This window comes from Rhinatrema bivittatum, chromosome 8 (assembly GCF_901001135.1).
Source record: "Rhinatrema bivittatum chromosome 8, aRhiBiv1.1, whole genome shotgun sequence".
In the NCBI taxonomy this organism is placed as follows: Eukaryota; Metazoa; Chordata; class Amphibia; order Gymnophiona; family Rhinatrematidae; genus Rhinatrema; species Rhinatrema bivittatum.
In genome coordinates this window covers 163582854-163605713 of record NC_042622.1, presented here as the reverse complement: position 1 = coordinate 163605713, position 22860 = coordinate 163582854, and the positions used below count along the sequence as shown (strand labels likewise).

At 44.6% G+C, this 22860-nt stretch overlaps 2 protein-coding genes across 2 annotated transcripts in view; one reads left to right on the top strand and one right to left on the bottom strand.

Moving 5' to 3' along the window:
* Window positions 1-422: 422 nt before the first annotated feature.
* On the bottom strand, window positions 423-17039 carry TMEM199 (transmembrane protein 199). The gene is made up of 6 exons (XM_029611370.1): window positions 16763-17039; window positions 16593-16666; window positions 15837-15926; window positions 14248-14290; window positions 5522-5634; window positions 423-1826 (listed from the first exon to the last, which is right to left on the bottom strand). The coding sequence occupies exons 1-6, from the start codon at window positions 16941-16943 to the stop codon at window positions 1731-1733; spliced, it is 597 nt and encodes a 198-aa protein (XP_029467230.1). The 5' UTR covers window positions 16944-17039; the 3' UTR covers window positions 423-1730.
* Window positions 17040-17051: 12 nt separating this feature from the next.
* Window positions 17052-22860, top strand: part of POLDIP2 (DNA polymerase delta interacting protein 2) — a 35027-nt gene continuing 29218 nt past the window's right edge. Inside the window, exon 1 of the mRNA XM_029611369.1 lies at window positions 17052-17269. Coding sequence (XP_029467229.1) covers window positions 17112-17269 — 158 coding nt within the window. The 5' untranslated portion in view covers window positions 17052-17111. The remainder of the gene's footprint in view (window positions 17270-22860) is intronic.

The window sequence follows — 22860 nt, the reverse complement described above, 5'->3', positions numbered from 1 at the left end:
TGCACCCCCCCCCCCTCCCCAAGGTAGAATATCATTGTTAAGATGGAGCCGTGTCAGGGTGTATTCCAGTGATATAAAAAACTGCCCGAGGTGTACTAATAGTGCTGAGAAGTCACCTCAAGCAGTCACTGTGCTATTTTATCTGCATTATGAAAATGATTAAAATACAGACACAGTGCTGTGGACATATTTCAGTTCACCGATGATGAAACATAAGGCAATTGAGAGCTCTTGAGCTATGCAAGCTGTTAAACTATGTTACCTAGTATAATGGTGACAATCAAGTAATATTTATAATTAGGCTTTATGTAGCAGGTTCAGGCAAGTTTTTTCTCTGTATCCTCCTGCTGGCAGAGATGAATGAGCCCATGCGTCTGGATTGATCTGGGTATGTACAGAGAATGGAGATTATAGCAACAAAAGATTCTTGTATTTTTATATCTTTTCTTGTTACAAAAAAAACAACCCAACTAAAAACCTCATCTTTTCCCGAAAACCCTTCACATTCCCTCCTCTTCCCTTGTGGTGGTAAATGTTAAGTCCTTAAAAGCCCAGAGCTGGCATTTTCCAGTCCTTTTATTGTGTCTTTCCTGCCTGGATTAGTAAAGTCAGTATATTGATGAATACTTATGACAGTGGCCAAGGTTACTGCCATGCTCCCAAGGTTATTAAATGCAGCCCTTTGCGAGTTCCTCTAATCCCGTAAGAGACTTGTCCATCACAATATTCTGGCGTTATCTGGACTTCCCGTTTCCTCCTTACCAGTGCAAACCTTCGAACGTACTGCATGCTTACAGATGTGCACAACAGGAGTGTTAATGGGGGGGGAGGTAATTAATCTCAAAACACACATCCTCTCCCACTACTGTAAACAAAATTACCTGCAACAAACCAGAAACTGATCCAGATCTGCTCAGCACACTAGGAATCTTTCCATCTGGTACTGCAGAGAATGCCAAGATAGGAATCCGTTTGGGGGCTTGTGAGGTGAGCTAGCACATGCCAAAGGTGTTGAAATTAATCAGCTCTGGCTTGGTATTAGAATTTCAGTCCTTAAGAAAACAGACAGCCCTCCCCATCCCAAATCAATGCTTGGATGTCAGCATGCGCCCAACCCCACCTTATTTGCTTATACACACTGCTTTATGGAAAACCTTCTTTAATCATATAACAAAGCGGAATGTATGTTTCTTGTGTCCTTTTTCCTAGGTGCAGTGGATCCCTTGCTAGCGGAGGACTGGATGGAAGTCTCCTCCCTTCGGGCCCCGTTCGATACAAACTCTCTTCCCCCCCCCCCCCCCAATTATTCATGGACCATCAATCTCTTACCAAAGACCCTGGAGGCTCTGCATCACTCAGTGATACTGAGCTCCCAGGATCCCCCCTCCAGCACATCACTGTACAGCCAAGCATGGGGGCAACCCACAACTCAATCTGAAGGAAACAAGGAGATGCTCGACCTGCACAGTAGAAAACTAAATGAGCAGAGTTGGGCCTGGTCATGGTCTGCTGACATCAATCCACTCTTTACCCTATAACATCCAATCCCAGATAAGGAACTGGAAAGACTCAGTTCTCTACGGTATGGGGCAGCATCAACTTCAGCAATTATCTTCAGGTCATTGTTTCTCCTTCGAATCCAGCTTGCCACTACAGCGAGCTGACTTGGCTTGCCACGCTCTTCTTCTTTTTCTTAGTCCATGGAGACATGCAGTCAGCAGCAGCAGTCACTACAGTTCTCCAAGTTCCCCTTCCATAGTCCGCACCAGTACATAGAGCTCTGCCAGACCTACCACCGAGGCCACGATGACTGCTGACAACACCCGCTGCAGAAGAGAGACAGAGTAAAAGAAAAAGGATGAGATGGGCCCGAGCCTCACAGATTTGAGATCTAACAAAACTCATTGTCCTCATCTCTAATACAGGGCCTGAATAGCTCAATGATTCTGAGCACCTCTCTCTGAAGCTGTAGGTGCTTGCACCCTGCAAAGTAAGAGTTCAGCCCGAGGGAGGAGCTTGCACTGCGGAGATCGGAATGCCCAGGCCCTGCTACACTCACTTCTAGTAATGCAGGGCTTCCCAAACCTGTCCTGGGGACCCCACAGCTGGTTGGGGTTTCAGGAGATCCACAATGAAAATGCATGAGATCAATTTGAGTGGATTCACTGTGGATAACCCAGGACAGGTTTAGAAAGCCCTGCAGTAATGTATCTGACACTGTTTATTCCTGGTGGAGAGGGGAGGTGCATTTCGAAACTTTGTCTTTATTGAAAGGAGCTTGTATGGACAAATTACAATAAATAAGACACTTTCCACAGCATTCCAAGTCTTCCTCTAACTATTCCTTAATCACAATCCATGAGGCTTTAGCAATAAATATCCCCACCACTGTACTGCTGATATACTCTTACATAACCAAGATTCACCAATATTGCTACTTGCTAACTCCTTCCAGATGGTATTAGACAAGAAATAAAACAAGAATTCTTTAACGGGGAACTCTCAGAAGTGAATATCCAGGTCTCTGCATCCTTTAAGATGAAAAGCATACATAAAGCATCCTAATTTACCGAAAGTAAAGAAAGAGTATTTATAATTTAGACCAACTAACCTCGAAACATGTCAGAATATGAATTCAAGACGCTGGAATACTATTAAATGACCTTCATACTAGGCTTCATTGGGAGGGAATGACCACTTTACAGCTCAGCCTTATATATAATCATGGGTCATTGTTAATGTCCTCACATAGTCCATAAACTTGAAAACTTTTTTTTTTAATTATTTTGTATGCAAATAAAACAGCAATTTTTTTCAATAATCACAACTATTTGAAAAATAAAATACATCCACAAACTTCTCTATGGCAATTGCGAAATAATTGAAAACAATTGTATCCAAATAAATGGAAAATAAGTTTATCTTTTCTTCTTGTCAACTTGTAACCTTGTCTGAAGTATCCACAGAAATGTTACAGTATCACCATCACCCATGCTGATAGTAAATACAGCTGGAAGTGAAGCCCAATTCATGAATGCCGCAGACACACGCCGTCATATATCGAAACGCATCTCATTGGCCCCATAAAAAAAGGACCTAGCGTCTGAAACACGAACCCATGTCTGGCACTGCTAACGGCGGTAACAACTGAATCAGGGCACTGCTACTGGCGGCAACAATTGAATCTTCATAAAGTTATCCTTTATATTTAATGCTGAATTGGGCTTCACTTCCAGCTAAACCTTTTCAAGTTTCAGCTTGGAGAAGAGACGGCTGAGGGGGGATATGATAGAGGTGTTTAAAATCATGAGAGGTCTAGAACGGGTAGATGTGAATCGCTTATTTACTCTTTCGGATAATTGAAAGACTAGGGGTCACTCCATGAAGTTAGCATGGGGCATATTTAAAACTAATCGGAGAAAGTTCTTTTTCACTCAACGCACAATTAAACTCTGGAATTTGTTGCCAGAGGATGTGGTTAGTGCAGTTAGTATAGCTGTGTTTAAAAAAGGATTGGATAAGTTCTTGGAGGAGAAGTCCATTACCTGCTGTTAATTAAGGTGACTTAGAAAATAGCCACTGCTATTACTAGCAACAGTAACATGGAATAGACTTAGTTTTTGGGTACTTGCCAGGTTCTTTTGGCCTGGATTGGCCACTGTTGGAAACAGGATGCTGGGCTTGATGGACCCTTGGTCTGACCCAGTATGGTATATTCTTATGGACTATCAGGCCGATTCAGTATGGTGCGCTCAGGCCGAGCACATCGTTAGCCCCCGTCTAGATGTGCGTTTTCGACGCGCTAATATTACCCCTTATACAGTAAGGGGTAATAGCGCAAAGAAAACGCATGTCAAACCCCCCAAAAACTAGTAGCACCCGCAACATGCAAATGCATGTTAATGAGCCTATTAGTTAGTCCCGCGCGATACAGAAAGTAAAATGTGCAGCCAAGCCGCACATGTTACTCTCAGAAATTAACGCCTGCCTATAGACATGCGTTAATTTCGGCCGGCACTGGGAAAGCGTACAGAAAAGCAGAAAAAAACTGCTTTTCTGTACACCCTCCGACTTAATATTATAGCGATATTAAGTTGGAGGCCCCAAAAATAAAAAATCGTAAAAAAAAAAAAAAATCTGCCGCGGGTTGGAAGACTGATGCTCAATTTTGCCGGCGTCTGTTTTCTGAACCCACTGACAGCCGCTGCTTCTGTCAATAAGGAGGCGCTAGGGACACGCTAGTATCCCTAGCACCTCATTTCCGCGGGCCCTAATTTAAATAGAGAATCGCGCGCCCAGGAGGGTGGCCTGGGCGTGCGTCGGGAGAGCGGGCGCTCGCCTCGGAGCGCTGGCTCTCCCGCGCATTTTACTGAATCAGCCCGTATGTGAGGACATTAACAATGACCCATGATTATATATAAGGCTGAGCTGTAAAGTGGTCATTCCCTCCCAATGAAGCCTAGTATGAAGGTCATTTAATAGTATTCCAGCGTCTTGAATTCATATTCTGACATGTTTTGAGGTTAGTTGGTCTAAGGCTTTTTTGTATTGATTGATAACCTCTATTCCTCGCCACAAATGTGTTTGTTTGCTGAGTCCACCATTCGTTATTTATAATTTAGGACAGGGGTGGCCAACTCCAGTCCTCAAGAGCCACAAATGGCCTAGCTTTCAGGATATCCATAACGAATATGCATGACATATTACCATACAACCGAGGCACTGCATACAAATTTCTCTCATGCATATTCATTGTGGATATCCTAAAAACCAGACCTGCTTGTGGCTCTTGAGAACTGGAATTGGGCCCCCTGACTGAGGCTGTCTGTTATCATCCACTGTTGGCAGTCTGAGGTTTATGAAAGCAGAATCAGCTAGAAGTATCCCACATTTTCTGGACAAATCTTTACCATCATTCCTGGCAGCACCAGCCTATCCAATTTGTACATATCTTGGTAGCTCCAATTTTTTTTGCACTTATAATTTCAATCATACACACTTTAAATCTGAAGAGAGAACAATGCCAAGATTCTCTATTTTTTGAACTGCCTTTTGAATATCTGCTTCTGCATTAACCTTTAATCCAGATACCTCACAGACAAGCTGTATCTTATCTAAAGCTGCACTTCTATTTCCTATTCAGGACTCTCCAAATGTAAACAGGAAAGACATGGCCTATATTTCTCTAGTAAAAGCCACTGTCTGATACCTGCCTTTCCTTACAGATTCCAAACACTCTTAGGTTTAATCTCTTGCACAGAAGCTAAATGACCACCAGAGGGGGCAGCTGCTCTCCATGCCTCCAGGATTTCATTCCTGGCCATTTCTAGACTGAGTTCTGTCTGTTCTGAATTCCACATTCTAACTCTAGGAAAAGCAATAAAGCACAGCTCCAAGTCCCAGTCTGGCTCGCTATCTCAGTTGATTCTCTGGTGCAAAGTTGTATTGTACTACATTCACATCCCCTTTCCTTGGACTTTATTCTTACAACATTTCCTGGAACCCCCTTTATTGTACTTACTGCTGCAATTTCAGTGAAGAGATACTGACTTCCCAGGTAGGTACAGACAAATGCAGCTCCCACAGTGACAATAAAGTTGAATATGGTTATCACCAGAGCTTTCATGGACCTCACTGTGGCAAAGAAAACAGACGGAAGAGAAAAAAAACAACACAAATGTATCAAATTAAAAGTTGTTAAATGGAGCAGGAGAGAAAACAAGCCTATAATATAACCCCATGCCCCTAACTGATATGAGAAACATGGAAAATAGGGACGGTAAGAGCCAGTCTGCCCAGTTTACTTCCTGATTTAAAATTCTTTGTTGCTGACGTGTCATCCGCTCCGCGTCGGGGAGGTAATTTTTCTGAGATGCTTGTTCGTAGGGAACAAAAATGGATTTACACTTTCAACAGTCTCTCTCTATACGGTCTTAATAACGAGATAGAATGGGGTCTTTTCACTTAGTATGGATATGTAGGTTTCTGTCAGGCCCGACTTACTTTTGATTGGATAGTGGTTTTTCGCACCAAATCTCTCAGCATTAAAGGGATCTCTGTTTCACCTTACCTGTGCACTCCCAGCCACTCTGTGCGCAGAAATTTTTCAGGTATGTTAAAACTTTTGTATTTTAAGATGTTTCCCATCCTTTGTTGTGTTTCCACACGCTTATTTTTTTGTCTTTTTAGAATTGTTAAAGTTTACTGCTGTCCCTCTCGACGCAGCCGCACGGCGAAACACGGATACCGTGTTGGGGGGACTTGCTGAAACATGGTGATGTGCCTAATGTAAACTGTGGAGTTGCCTTACCAAGTAAATAAGTGATACAACTATTTGACTAAAGTGTGGATCTTTAAATATTCCTGCACGTATTCCCTTGGATTATCTATCTTCCTGATTTAATGCCATTGTGGGGGACTGGCAACTCACATCAATCGGTAGAAGGCCACAACTTCGGGAGTTCTGAAGCTTCTGAGGGTGGTCTCATTGCTTTAACCTTTGATATTTACAGATATCCTCAGAAATCTCTACTCTTCTCAGGCTGTGAGGCCTTTACTCAATGCACAAAAGCCATTTCCTAGTTTTTCCTGCGTGGCCTGGAAAAGCTCAGGCACAGCAATGTCTGTGGAGGATTCTTCTATTGCTCAAAAAGAAAAGAAATGCAGCTTATACAGAATCCAGCTCTCTCTACAACTGCCAGCTGTCATGGGAAGTGATTTTTCAGTAGCCCCAAACACCATTTCCCTATCAGTTTATTTACTGAGCAAATCCTGCCTTTGAGAGGCTCTATACACAGTTCACCATGTACTTTTTTTTTTTTTTTATTAGTCTTCATGTATATTTTTAAATAATTTCAAGAAAATTTCTTGATAGAAGATACAGAGATAGCATAAGGAATCAGAAGAAAGCAAAACATTTGAGTCATTAGTGTGAGGCAGAGGTTTATATGTACTTTCAGGCACAATCATTTAGTCAGTTAGCTCTGCAATGGCAATAACAGGGTGTATCCAGAAACTATCTGAACATAAGCAATGTTACTTTCACAGGCTGGTATGACACTTAAGAACAAGAACATAAGTTTTGCCATACTAGGTCACACCAAAGGTCCATCAAGCCCAGCATCCTGTTTCCAACAGTGGCCAGTCCAGGTCACAACTACCTGGCAGGATTCCTAAGTTCAATGGATTCCACACTGCTTATCAGAGGGACAAGCAATAGACTTCTCCAAGTCCACCTTAATGGTTTAGGGACTTTTCTTCCTGGAACTTGTCCAAATCTTTTTTAAACCCAGATACATTAACAGCTTTTACAACATCCTATGGCAACGAATTCCAGAATTTAATTATATGTTGGAGTGCAGAAAAATTGGTTCTTACCTGCAAATTTTTGTTCCTGTAGTACTACAGATCAGTCTAGACCTCCCTTCCAGCAGATGGAGACAGAGAACCAAAAACTTTGAGGCACTGCTACATAACCAAGAGTGCCACCTACAGTCCCTCAGTATTAATCTGTACCCAAGCCAATGCAGCGTCAACCATAATACCAAGTAAGAATCCTCCCTCCTAGGGTGAACATAGAAAGATAGGTTGGAGCCCTCACACATCCAAGGCTACAGCCAACTAACTTCGTATAGGTCCTAGAACTCAACTATATACAGCTTTAATTTCTGCTGAAAAAAAGAACTAACCACAATAATATTGTCTTTCAGAATCAAGGGGATGGGTCTCTGGACTGATCTGTGAAGATGTCAGAACTGTAATGCAAACTCTAATTTTCTCAAACCTAGACTATTGTAACTCCTTATTTCTTGGTCTTCCCACATAACTCTTAAAACCATTACAAATACTGCAAAATGCCTCAGCAAGGCTCTTGCTAGGATCCAGGAAATTCGATCACATTATGCCCTCGCTGATTTCACTACACTGGCTACCAGTATAATCACAAATCTATTTTAAAGTATTAATGTTAATATTCAAAATCGGTGGCACCTCAGAATGGCCTTCAAGCACCCCAAAAGGATTGACCCCCCGGACTGCCCCAGAGGAGAAAACTGCCTTTGGGTCCTGGACACAGGTCTTGACGGCTGAGCCCTCCTATCCAACTGAAAATGAGAACGTGTCTGAAAAAAACGTTTGCCCCTAGGTTTATCCTCCGGCAACCTGAGGACTTTATTCTCCTCAAGAGACAGCATCAATTGTGTTAAAGATCCTCTCCAAATAAGAGTCGACCCTTAAAAGGCAGCGAGCCTAACTGTGCCTTGGAGGAGATGTCCGCCGCCCCAATTTTGCAGCCAGAGCAACCTTCTGGTGGAAACCGCAGATGCCATAATGCAAGACAAGGTACAGACCAAATCATTTAGAGCAACCGCACTAAAAGCAACTGCCGCCTCAGTTCTCTCAGCCCTGTCTGCCTCCTTGCCAGAGGTTGGCAGGTTCTCTTGCGACTGCTGCACCCAACGGAGACAAGCTCGTTGCATAAAACTAGTATAAATAGCCGCGTGCAACCCCAGGGCAGAGACCTCAAAAATCAAGGTGCACCTCTAACTTACGATACTGAACATACTGCAACGCTGTGGACCTACCACCGGGATGGTCATCCTCCTCGTAACCGCTGACACCGCCACAACGACCTTAGGGAGAGCAAAAAGCTCCAATGCCTGTTCGGATAATGGATAAAGCCTCGCCATGGCCCTTCCCACATTTAAACCGGAATCGGGAGGACCCCATTCCACATCTACCATTTTCTGCACCGACTTGTGATACAGGAAGGCCGTGGGGGACCTCGTATCCCATCCGGGACCAGATCCGCCCCATCCAAATCAGAGTCCTCCTGTGGGATCTTAACCCCAAGAACCTGAAAGGCCAGCAGCGGCAAGGCTTCAGGCTCTTCCTTCCTAAAAAGATGTACAACCTTCGGGTCATCCCCTTAGGAGACTGGGACCGCCATATCATCCCCTGGATCCGCATCTCCAGCCACCAGAACTGTCAGATCCACCAGAACATCCTGACCCTGAGACACCTCTGCCTCTATGGGAACCTCGACAGACTCATCAGTCACCCCCCCCCCCCCCCCCCGGCCAAAACCCAAGGGGGAGCCCGATGACCTCTGCACCAGAGAGACCCGATTTTGCCCAAAGCGAACCTATTTGGGGTCTAACATACGTGTGTTCGTTCGTCCCCCCATAGGCTGGACCATAAGGAACCGCTGCTCCCTGGCTGCAGAAGCTGCTTGGCCAGGTTAAGCCTCGCGCAGTAGCAGCAGGACAAAGAAAGGGCCTCATAGTTCCAGCTTTCGCAGACAAGGAACCAGAAAGTGGCAGCATGGGATTTACTACCTCCTCAAAGTCTCCCTGATCACGGCTGGAGACAGAACGGGTTGGAGACAAACATGGAGGAGCATCCCCCTCCCCCCACCCCAGCAGCGCGGGAACGGCCGAATGCAAATCCAAGATGACCGCTGCCTCCCACGCTGATCGGGAAGGATTCATCACCCGGTCACAGCAGCCCGATGCGACAGCGGGGGCAGTAGCGGAAGACACCCCACCCTCCCGCCGACACTGTTTTGCAGCAGATGGACCGGACAAGGCCCTCCTCACCCTCAGAACATACGGCACAAAGCTAGAGTCTGCTGACTCGCAACCACGTGGAGCCGCACGTGTGGCAGGCCAACCCGCGTCCCATCACTGAACGCTCAGTGACTAAGAGGGAGAAATAAAGCTGCCACTTAAAACTGAGGAGGGAGCCACTGAAAGATAAGAAAAATACCCAGAGAAAATAAACCTACCGCTTTAGAAGCTGAGGAGGGAGCTGCACAGCCAGCAGAGCTGAACACTGCTTCACTTTTTTTTTTTTTTTTTTTTTTTAATTTTACTGAAAACTACCCTAACAGACAGAATCCTACAAAAAAGCATAGGCTGTCCCAGACAAAAAAAAAAAAATGTACCTGGATCCTGCAGTCGCCTAAGCGGCCTCATGAAGTGGAGGGATCTGGACCACCAGATTTTCACCCCAGGGGTGCACGGGTCGAGCACACACACACACACACACACAAGGGTCACCAACCCCCGGCCCACGCGCCTCAACCGGACAGGGAAGAACCCCTTGGGATTCAAAAAAAAAACCAAACAAAACCCCCAGGAGAAAGGCTCAAAAGGAAAAAAATTGTCTCAGTTGCAGAACTGCAGGTTTGCACCCATCTACCATCTGCTGGAGACAGAGAAATACTGAGGAACTGCAGGTAGCACTTGTGATTAAGTAGCAGTGTCAGTAAAACTTTCCCTGTCTCCATCTGCTGGAAGGGAGACAAAACCCAGGAATTTGGACTGATCCGGGTACGTACAGGGAATGCTAAGATCCCAAAATAAAGGACTACTGACTGTCCCCACAATATGGAGCACACACTTGACGCATGGTAAGAGATCATGTTTTCCCCCATTGTGGGCCCAAAGCATTGGAATTCTTTACCTGAAATGTTACGTTTGATTCCAGATAGAAAGAGATTTAAATGGGAACTAAAAACATGGCTATTCAAAAATGCATACAACCTAACTTAAAACATCAGAAAGCAGAGATGTACATAACAAGGACAACAAGAGATACTAAATTGATGCATAAGGAACAAATGTAATGAGAGAATGTAAGAATCTCAATACAACACACAGAATATGTAAAACTTATTTTTTTTTCTGTACTTCACGTCTTATGTCCTTGATCTTCAATATATATATATATATTGATCAATTCAATTGATAGATGTTAACGCCTGCTTATGAATACTTCCTCTGAAACCCATCATTATTTGCTGATTTATACCTATGAATGCCATTATTGTAAACTCTTGTAATCTTTACATTGAACAACAGTCTATAAAATGTCTGAATATATAAATAAACAAACAAAACAATCTGTGGTACTACAGGAAGGAAGAACCAAATTTCCTTTCCTGTTTGTACCCCACATCAATCCAGATAAGTGGGATGTACCCAAGCTCCCTATATGGGGCAGGATCCCGAAAGACCCGCTCTCAGAATACTCACATCAAATATAGCCTCCTCCCGCGCTCATACATCTAGACGATAATGCTTGGCGAAAGTGTGTAAAGATGACCAAGTGGCTGCTCTACAAATCTCCTGTGGTGACACTAATAGACACTCCGCCCAGGAGGTTACCTGCACCCTAGATGAATGCACCCGCAACCCCCTCAAGACAGGTCGATGCTTACAAAGATAGGTCAAAAAAATTGTCTCCTTTAACCAATAAGCGATAGTGGCTTTAGATGCCTTGGTTCCCTTCTTTGTGTCACTGAACAAGACAAAAAGATGATCCGACCAACAAAAGGCATTCGTAACCTTGAGATATCGTAACAGCATCCGCCGAACATACAGACAGTGAAGCTCCTTCGCTAACTGTCCTTCCCCCATCACACTTGGGAACGCAGGAAGTTCTACCATCTGGTTAAGATGGAAAGACGAAACAACCTTCGGCAGGAAGAGGACATGGTCCATAGAGAGACCCTATCATCCAAAATTCTTAGAAACGAAAGCCTGCAACTCTGAAATCCGACTGGCCAAGCTATCAGGAACACAGTCTTCAAGGTAAAGTCCTTTAACAACACCCTCCACAACAGTTCAAATGGAGGACCACAAAGACCCCGCAATACCAAGTTCAAATTCCATGAAGGACATATCTTCTGAACCAGAGGTCGTAAATGCTTTACTCCTTTGAAAAAACACACAATATCCGGGTGAGCCGCTAATGGCCTTCCTTGAACCTTCATCCTAAGGCTGCCACCTGTACTCGAAAAGAATTAAAGGAGAGTTCCTTCAATAAGCCCTGCTGTAGAAAGGACAGGATGTGTGAAACATCCACCCATAACGCAGCCACGTGCCTGTCTACACACCAGGCCTTAAACACCCTCCACACCCTGACATAAACCAGGGATGGGAAGGGTTTCCAAGCCTGAAGCAACGTAGTGATCACAGCCTCCGAATATCCTCTGGATCGTAAACATCTCCTCTCAAAAGACAAGCCACGAGACAAAAGCGATCCACCAGATCCGAGAAGATAGGTCCTTGCCTGAGTAGGTCCTGTAGGTGAGCCAATCTGAGGGGCCCATCCACGATGAGATGAACCAGATCTGCAAACCAAAGATACCGAGGCCACTCTGGAGCCACCAACACCACCACGCCTGGATGCTACTCTATGCACCGCAAAACTCGGCCTACTAGTTGCCACAGAGGAAATGTGTATAGCAGAATCCTTGTTGGTCACAGGAGAACCAGAACGTCGATTCTTTGGCTCCCAAATCTTTTCTGTGACTGAAAAATCTCTTTGCTTTGGCACTGCTGCTCGATGTCATCAAATCCAGCTGGGAATCCTCCCTTCTAGCCCGAATGAGGTGAAAGGCCTCTGTCGACAACTCCCATTCTCCCAGATCCAACTGTTGTCGGCTGAGAAAATCCGCTTGAACATTGTCCACTCTTGCCATGAGATGTCATGATCCCCCGAAGGTTTTGCTCCACCCAAATAGCTCCTGGGCCTCCAGGGTTACTCCTCGATTATTCACTCCGCTTGGCGATTGACATACGCCACCATTGTTGCATTGTCCAAAATAATTCTCACAATTTGGTCCCGAACTTGAGGAAGAAATAACCAGCACCTCTCGAAACACTCTTGTTTCCAAAGTGGTTGATAGACCAGGTGCTCTCTACTGAAGACCATAGGCCTTGGACCGTCCTTGCAAGACCGCTCCCCAACCTTTGAGGCTGGCATATGTGGTCGCCACTAACCAGTCCGGGCCCTCAAGATCCACTACCCTCTCCAAATTGAGTTGCGACAGCCACCATGAGAGATTGGACCTGGAGGCCCCTAGCAGTGGTAAGGGCTGAAGAAACTCCTCCGACAACAGATCCCAACGGGACAGAAGCATCCTCTGTAGCAGCCACAAGTGAGCAAAGGCCCATGGTACCAAATCCAGAGTGGACGTCATAGACCCCAGAATCCGCAAATAATCCCATGCCCTGGGTACCGGCATGCGTAACAGTCAGGTCACTTGAGACTGCAACTTCAGAATCCTCTCTGCGGTGAGAAAAGCCTTGCCCAACCGGGTATCAAATCTCACCCACAAATACTCCAAAGACTGACTCAGAATGAGATGACGCTTTGCCAAGTTCACAATCCAGCCCAGAGACCATAACATCTCCAGAATCCTCTTGACCGATTGGCTCCAACTTTTCCCGAATAAGCCAGAATGCTAGAAATTATTAGGAAAAGAATGGAGAATAAAACAGAAACATAATGCCTCTGCCTCTATATCACTCCATGGTGCAACCTCATCGTGAGTAATGTGATCAATTCTGGTCACCACATCCCAAAAAAGATATAGCAGAATTAGAAAAGGTACAGAGAAGGGCAACCAAAATGATAAAGGGGATGGAACGAATTCCCTATGAGGAAAGGCTAAAGAGGTTAGGACTCCAGCTTGGAGAAGAGATGGCGAAGGAGAGATATGATAGTGATCTATAAAATGAGTGGAGTGGAATAGGTAAACATGAATTTTTTACTCTTTCAGAGTACAAAATCTAGGGGCAGACAATGAAGTACTAGGTAATACAGTTAAGACAAATAAGAGAATTTTCTATTTAGTCCTACTCTCTATTTTCTTTTAACCACTTCTCAATCTACAATAGGACAATGCCCCCTTTCTATTACTTTTTAATTTCCTCACAAGTCTCATGAGGAGACTACTGTTTTGTGTGTCTTTTGTCTACTTTGTTTTATATTATGCATGTTATTGTGTATTCTGCCTCAAACTTTGTTATTGTATAAACTTAGATTGTAAGCCCTCCGGGGATAGGGAAATACATACAAGTACCTGAATGTAATCCGCTTTGAAGCGCTGAAAAAAGTGCGAAAAGCGGAATATAAATAAAATAAATAAATAAAAAATTATGAGGGTGGGTTAGTAATTTTTTTAAATAAATAAATAACCAGAAGGTGGAAAAAAAACACCATTCATATATGCCATTTATACAAGTATAGAGATACCAATGCTGATATTTTCATTGATTTGTATGCCACTGTAATGAGTTTGAGAGCATAAAAAAAAAACAAAACACAGAGGAAAAGAAAAAAAGATATATACTTCAAGGTCCCACCTCCACAGCAACACTTCCTATTGAGTTCAGCTCAACACCACATCCACTTTAATTCCACTCCACAACAGCACTTTATATTTAAACAACTCACCGTGCCTTCCAAAATCAGCTAAAGATCCATACCGATTCAATTCCTGTCAAAGAAAGGTATAATTTACTATTTAAACACACTTTTAAACATAAAATGGATGACTGTAAAAGCTGCATTCAAACAAGGACTCAATATCCTTTCCCTGGATGATGGTTATTAAAGGGGTTTGTGGAAATTGCTGATTGTTTATTTTCAACATCCCTCTTCTCTGTCAGGCCGATTCAGAAAAACGCGTGGGAGAACTGGCGAGCACCCACTCTACTGGCGTGTGCATAGGCCACTCTCCTGGGCGTGCGATTCAGGAGGGTGGCCTATGCAAATTAGGGCCCGCGGTAAAAGGAGGCACTAGGGACACTAGCGCATCCCTAGCGCCTCCTTTTTGACAGGAATGGCGGCTGTCAGCAGATTTGACAGCTGACGCTCAATTTTGCCGGCGTTGGTTCTCAAACCCGCTGACAGCCACAGGTTTGGAAAACGGACACCGGCATAATTGCGGGCCGATTTTTAATTTTTTTTTTAATTTTTACTTTTGGGGCCTCCAACTTAATATCGCCATGATATTAAGTCGAAGGGTGCACAGAAAAGCAATTTTTACTGCTTTTCTGTGCATTTCCCTGGGGCCGGCAGGCGTTAATTTCTGAAAGTAAAATGTGCGGCTTGGCTGCACATTTTACTTTTTGTATCGCGCAGGAATAACTAATAGGGCCATCAACATGCATTTACATGTTGCGGGCGCTATTAGTTTTTTGGGGGGGGGGGGGGGGTTGGACGCGCGTTTTCGACATGCTATTACCCCTTACTGAATATGGGGAAAAGCTAGCGTGTCGAAAACACGCGTCCAAATGCGGGTTAACAGTGCGCTCCATTTAAAGATGCTTACATGGAAATGCTCCAGGCACGGAATGATTTTTGCAGGGCAGAAGGTTGCAGTCCTGTGCGTTTAAGATCATATCAGAATACAACAGAATCTGAGCAGACTAAATCCTTTCTACAACAGGGTAGAATAGTAAAGAAGAGTGATGTGAGAACCTAGCTAAAGGAGAACAAATTATTCAACTAGCATAGTTAGGGAAGTAGCGTGTGGTAGAAACCCTGGTTTGGGGCCAGATTGCAAGTTCAAATCCTAAACTCCCCAGTTGGAAGCCTCAGCAGTGACTACAGTATAAAGTGTATAACCTTTATACTTACCAGTATGTTATGATTCCTTCTATTGCAGCAATAGTAAAGATGCTTTCAGCATCCCATTTAAAGCAAGGACTGATGTGGTTTTGAAAATGTATATACTACAAGGACTGCAGCTCTCTCATAGACTATGGGTACTCCTGGATCCTGTATATTGTTATCTAGTGTGTCACATCTGACAGTCTTCCACTGCAATTTATCAATATGGTGCATCAAGGCACCCTGAGAGATATCAAATCTCATGGGTTCCTAAGAACATAAGAAGTTGCCAAACTGGGTCAGAGCGAGGGTCCATCAAGCCCAGCATCCTGTTCCTAACTATGGCCAATCCAGGTTACAATCTTCACCTGGCAAATACCCAAACATTAAATAGATGCTATTTAAATGTTTCTTATTACTTCTGCTACCTGGCAATTGATGTTTCTTGTAATACGCTTATAGTCGTCATTTGCTAATTTTGCCTTTATCTTTTCCAGACGGGCCACGAGCTCTGGGTTCTAAAAAAATACAAAAAAACCAACCAATTAAAACTAAAGATTGCTTTGTAGCCACATCCTTTTCTGCTTTTCTCACAATCTCCCCCCCCCCCCCCCCCCCCCCCCGGCTTAAGTGCTTTACATTTCCCTAGATCATTTTCTGAATCTTTCCCAGCTATACATAACCAATAATTGACTAAATCTTGTAACTTTCCTGTCCCACGGGGCCTACTAATGGAGACAAAACGACTGTATTAATGTTTTCAGTCGTCTTCTCTCTTAAGAGGCAAAATTCCGCGGTAAAAAAAAAATGCAGTTTCTTTATACTTCGCTCGAAGCTGCTCTGCAGTGGGTGCTTTAAACAGATGCACTTACTATAAATTGACAACAGAAAGACATCCCATCCCACCCATCGCTGATGAGCTGCTGAAGGGAGTACAAATGTCTTACTCGGCGATGTAGAATTCATTATAAAAAGCTAAAAGTAAAATAATGCGGCTGGCGTGTTAGCCAACTAAGCGAAATAAAGGTCACGTCCCCCTTCCCCGGCCCAAGCTAACGTTCGCAAACGCGTCACAAATGTACTACATTAGGCCAATAAAATGTTTCTACTACAACTTGCTAGCTGGCGCTACTTCTACCCACACTTATAAGAATAAAAATTTAAACCAAAAAAAGGTAACGTACCCTGGGGGGTGTCTCCACCTTGGGCAGATATATTCGACTTCCTTCCAGTAGCTCATGGAGATATCCGGGATACCCTAGAAATGAGATTATTATTTGCAGCTATAAAAGTCTGTAATGTCATTCCCTACCCTCGGAGGGCGGCGGTAAATGACAGGCCCAGATTCCCTCACCTGACTCCCGCAGGAAACCGTGCAATCTTCTCAGCACCTGGAAGGATACCAGGGGCTCAGCCTCCGGGCTCAGTACTTCCTGCAGGGCCGCCCTCAGATCTGCGGGCAGCTGCCGCTCTCCCCGCAGCAGAGTCCGCATTTCCCTCTGCAGCCGTTCTCCGGCCTCGCACAGCGACGCCATGACAGTAAACTGCACACACTACCTTCCGGGAAACCGAAAGCGCATGCGCCTTGCACTTCTCGCCACTGCAAGAACGCATGCGCTGTGCATGCGACCGCGGCGACAGCGCATGCGATTGCTTAGTCGCTCTCCGGTGCGCAGGCGCCCTGCGTTTCGGTCGGTTGGAAGATGGCGGCTTCTTGTGTTGCTCGGCGCTGCCTGGCGGCTGTGAGCCGGTACAAGCGTGGAAGCTTTGGCGCGCTGGCAGCTTGTGCCGACCTTCGACCAGGGCCGCTGTGCGCCGGCTGTGGTCGTAGTTTCCAGCAGGAGAAGCGGTTCTCGTCCAGGTAACAAGGGCTGGATAGAGTGAAGTGGGGGCAGTAGAGGGTCTCTGCAGGTTTGTCCCCGGCCTCCCCTGGTAGGGCCATGGGAGTCAGGACCGGAGAGCCTGTGGCCCCGTCCTCCACCAGACCTCTCCTCGTGAGTGTAGGCACGGGGAATAGGCATCCCGCGGAGGCAGGTGTCAGCAAGACATTTTGTGTTCCGTTGTGTTTAATGTTCCTTTCGTACACTGTGAGTCTTGTGCCGCGAGAGGATAAATGTTAGGTATAAAGCCAGGAGGACGGCACGGCGTTTGCTGTAAACTTCTTTGGTTCTTTGAACCATTTGTGTGTCTGCATTAGAAGCAGTGTAACGTCTGAGTGATGTGAGCAAGTGCTAGGGATGTGCTAGTCCAGGCAAGCGCAGAGAAGATTTTAATTTTACGGTCTTCTTTCTATCTTGAATATGTTCATTGTTTTATTGTATATAGTGCTGCGACGTTTTTTTGCTGTTTCTCAGTTGCTGCTTTGTCAGCTTGCCTCCTTGTACCCACAGATTTCTATTTGGCCTCAACATGTGTTAACAAATTTCTAAAGTGTGAATTCCAACTTTTGACACATCAAACCTTCTGTAAAAGTTCTGAATTAGTTTTAACTATTTAGCCTATGCCATTTTGTCTTGTGCTGCAAAAAGGATATTTGTCTTTATTTATTTTATTTAAAGTCTTTTCTATACCGTCGTTAAGCGGTGCCATCACAACGGTTTACAATAGGGCACATAAACTATGTGTTAGATCCAGTATCTGGAATTCTAAACTCTTAAACAGGTGCCGTTAATTTACTGTAACATAGTTTCATAAAAAATATAATGTGGTGAGTGTTATGTCATGTCCAGTTTCCTCTTACTCGGTTATGATATATCGTACTCCTTTATTTTGGTTCTTTATTGTTTAAAAAGAAAGAATAGTTTAGGATAAAGTAATGAGAGGCACACACTTAAAGATACAAGGTGTGTGAGCGTGAGCTAGGCTGACTTGGCTTGGCAGATATGTTTATTTTACTAAAAAAAAAAAAAAGATGTCTAGACCACTTCCCCGATCATACACGTCACCCAAAGCAGTGTCCAATAAGAATATAAGATATGCCATACGAAGGGTCCATCAAGCCCAGTATACTCACTTCAGCAGTGACCAATCCAAGTCACAAATACCTGGCAAGTACCCAAACATTAGATTCCATGCTACTAATGTTGCCAACAAGCAGTGGCTGTTCCCTTTTGATTAATAACAGTTCCCTGTATATACCTGGATCAGTCTAGACTCCTGGGTTTTGCCCACTCACCAGCAGATGGAGGCAGAGAAAGTTCCAACTGACTCCACCCCTTCCTGTCCGGGGGGGGGTGGACATTCCTAAACTTAAACGCTCTCTCAGGACTCCGGTGTCTCTGCCCTTAGCAGACACCTCGGTGACCCAAGCGGCAATCCTCAGGATCCTCATTCTGCTGCTGGTCAGGATCCGTTGCCCTCTCAGGGTTCCCATGAGGTCGAAGGCGATGATCCTAAGGTGGTCTGCCTCTTTAGGAAGGATGAGCTTATTCCTCTCATTCCTGCTGTTCTTGAGGAATTGGGAATTGATTTCCCGCCAGAGGATTCTCATATGGGCCCAATTGACCCGGTCATGGTTAGTCTTCGTGGGCCAACTCGGTCTTTTCCTTTTCATCTTTCGGTCACAGACTTATTATTTCGCGAATGGGACACTCCTGACTTGGGATTAAAGGTCAGCAAGGCCATGGATAAGTTATATCCTCTGCCTGAGGATGCTTTGAACCTTTTACGGGTTCCCAAGGTTGATGCAGCGGTCTCTGCGGTTGCCAAAAAGACTACTATCCCGGTAACCGGTACAACAGCTCTCAAAGATCTTCAGGATCATAAGCTAGAGGTTCAACTAAAAAAGATTTTTGAAGTTTCGCATCCCTAGCACCTCCTTTTTGACAGGAGCGGCGGCTGTCAGCGGGTTTGACAGCAGACTCAATTTTGTCTGGTTTCTGAGCCCGTGACTGTCAGCAGGCTAGAGAACCGACGCCGGCGAAATTGAGCGTCCGGTTTTCGGCCCGACAGCCGCGGGCCGAATTAAGTTTTTTTTTTTAACTTTTTTTTACCCTTTGGGACCTCAGACTTAATATTGCCATGATATTAAGTCGGAGGGTGCACAGAAAAGCAGTTTTTACTGCTTTTCTGTGCACTTTCCCGGTGCTGGAAGAAATTTCTGAAAGTAAAATGTGCGGCTTGGATGCACATTTTACTTTCTGTATCCCGTGCGCATACCTAATAGGGCCATCAACATGCATTTTCATGTTGAGGGCGCTATTAGGTGCTGTGGGTTGGACGCGCGTTTTCCTCCCCTTACTGAATAAGGGGTAAGGGAAAACGCGCCTCCAATAGCAGGCTAACAGTGTGCTCTGTCAAAGTACACTGTACTGTATTGGCCTGAATGGAAGGCCATTTGAAAGAAGTGGAGAAAATTCAAACAAATCTAATTCAAGGTGAATCCGTAGTCAACAAGAGACTGGAGAGCATTGAAAATTCTTTGAGATCTCACAACTTAAGATTTTTAAATTTTCCAGTCTTGAGAAATATTATACCGCTCGAGTTATTTAGATTATACATATCACAGATTTTGAAGATTCCTCAAGAAGTGAAACCAGTCGTGACCAAAGCTTATTATTTACCAACTACAGAGATTAACCGTGGAAATATTAAAGAACAGACATTACCTGATGTTACCACATTACTTGAATCTTCATAAGAAATGATAGTTACCCAGTGGAGAACTTTGTTGATTTCTTTTGTGTTTCTCATGGATAAAAATAATGTTTAAGTATTATTTTAGAAATAGTCAAGAAAACGTTTTTGGTCACAAGCTTATGGTGTTACCCTGATTTAGTTAAATCAACCCAAATGAGACTTAAATCTTTTCTCAATATGAGAGCTGAAGTGGTCCAAAAGGGGGCTCAATTTAAACTGCACTTCCCATGCAAATGTTATATTACCTATTAGGAACAAAAATATATTTTCTTAGAACCCTCTCAGCTTAGGGACTTCTTGGTCTCTCGCTCCTAGATTGTCTCACTATAAGCGGGGAAAAAAACTTAACAGGCGAAGTGTCTTCTCAGGTTGCCTTTCCGCAATAATATATTACATTGGTATTGGTTTCGCACCATTTTTCTTGGGCTCTCTCGTATTTTCTTTATTGTTAAATACAAATTAATAATTGTTATTATTACTGTGATTATTGTATTATTTCTTTTTGTATTTTACAATTTCTAAAAACAAATTCTACTTGTATGTATATTAAAAATTTGAGAAATAAAAAACAAAACAAGGCTACGCTTTAGATTATGTACGGCACCCCCGCGACAGTTTTCTCATCTCTCCATGCTCTTACACTCAAAAGTGTCAGGTGGTACGGGACACCTTATATCACTTAAGCGAGCTCGGGGCCATTGTTCCACTTCCTCCTCCAGAAAGATGAAAGGGTCGTTATTCCATCTACTTCATCGTGCCCAAAAAGGATGACACATTTCATCCCAATCTAGATTTTAAAAGGGTCAACCGATGTCTGCGAATTCCAAGGTTTCATATGGAGACCTTAAGAGCGGACTTGGCATCAGTCCACAAAGGCAAGTTCCTGGCTTCCCTTGACCTGACCGAGGCTTATCTTCATATAGGAATTTGTTCCAACCATCAGAAGTTTCTGAGGTTCTCGATTCTGGGGGACCATTTCCAATTTTGCACTCTTCCATTCAGTCTTGCCACGGCACCCAGGACTTTTACCAAGAAAATGGTTGTAGTAGCCGCTCAGCTCCGAAGGGAGGGATTCTTTTTTCATCCCTAGTCATGGACGATTGGCTCATTCAAGCAAAATCTGAACATCTGTCGCTCAGCTGTCTCAAGTTCTTCAGCTGCTGCAGTCGTTGGGCTGGGTGGTCAACCCAGCGAAGAGTCACTTAGTGCCATCCAAATCTTTGGAATTCCTGGGAGCCCTGTTCAACACCCAGTTGGGGAAAGTTTTTCTCACGAACGAATGTGCAAAATACAGTGTCAGATTCGGGTCTTGTTGTCCAAGTCTCCTCCCAGAGTTTGGCATTATCTTCAGGTTCTAGGCTCCATGTCTTTCATTTTGGAGTTAGTTCCGTGGGCCTTTGCTCATATGAGACCTCTTCAGTCAGCATTGCTTTCCCGGTGGAATCCGGTGTCTGAACAGTTTCACCTTCCCATTCCTCTTACAGACTGCTCGTTCCAGTCTTGATTGGTGGCTCTTATTGCAGAACTTGCTTCATGGAGTAGACCTAGAGGTTCCTGTTTGGACAGTAGTTACTACGGATGCCAGTCTATTCGGCTGGAGGGCAGTTTTGTCTCGACAAGTCTGTATAGGGCCAATGGTCTCCGGAGGAATCTCATTGGTTGATCGGTCGTTTAGAGACCAGAGCGGTGAGACTATAGCTGTACAGGCTTTTCTACCGCTTCTTCAGGGGAAGTCAGTCAGAATTCTTTCCGACAATGCAACAGTGGCATGTATCGACCGCCAGGGGGGAACCAAGAGCCAACCGATGGCAATTGAGGCTCAGCTGTTGATAGCATGGGCGGAACAACATCTTGTTCGCATTGCAGCATCTCACATCGCCGGGCTCGACAACTTTCAAGCAGACTTTCTCAGTCGCCATCCTCTAGATCCCGGGGAGTGGGAACTTTCCGAGCAGGCGTTTCATCTCATATGTGAAAAATGGTCCGCGCCGAGCATAGACCTGATGGCACGTTCCGAAAATCCAAAGCTCCACGTTTCTTCAGTCGACGTCGGGAGCCAGGAGCAGAAGGAGTCAATGCCTTGGTTCTTTCCTGGATGATGAACATTCTGCTTTGTGTTTCCTCCCTGACCTCTAATAGGCAAGATTCTTCGGCGCATAGAAACTCATCCGTCTGAGGTGATTCTGGTAGCTCCGAAATGGCCGAGACGTCCATGGTTTGCAGATCTTCTCAACCTCATAGTGGACGGTCCGCTTCACTTTCGGGACCACCTGAATCTTCTCCGCCAAGGTCCCGTTTGTTTGGAAGAGGAAGATCACTTCTCTCTAGCGGCCTGGCTTTTGAAAGGCATCGATTGAAGGATAAGGGCTATTCTGATGCGGTAGTCACTACTCTTCTTAGGTCAAGAAAAACCTCTACTTCCCTGGCTTATGTCAGGGTTTGGGGAATTTTCAAATCTTAGTGTGTAGAGAATCATGTGGTTCTTACTTGGGCTTTGATTCCTGACATTTTGTCATTTTTGCAGGCTGGTCTGGCTAAGGGCTTATCCTGCAGTTCTCTCAGGGTACAGGTAGCAGCTCTAGGTTGCTTCCGTGGGAAGATAAAAGGAGTCACCTTGGCTTCTCATCCTGATGTAGCTCATTTTCTTCGGGGAGCAAAACATTTGTGTCCTCCTTTCAAAAATCCTTGCCCTTTATGGAGTTTAAATTTGGTTCTTAAAGCTCTTTGTGTGGCGCACTTTGAGCCTCTGGGAAGGGCTACTCTTAAAGAACTTACGTTAAAGGTGACTTTTCTGGTGGCTATTTCCTCGGCCCG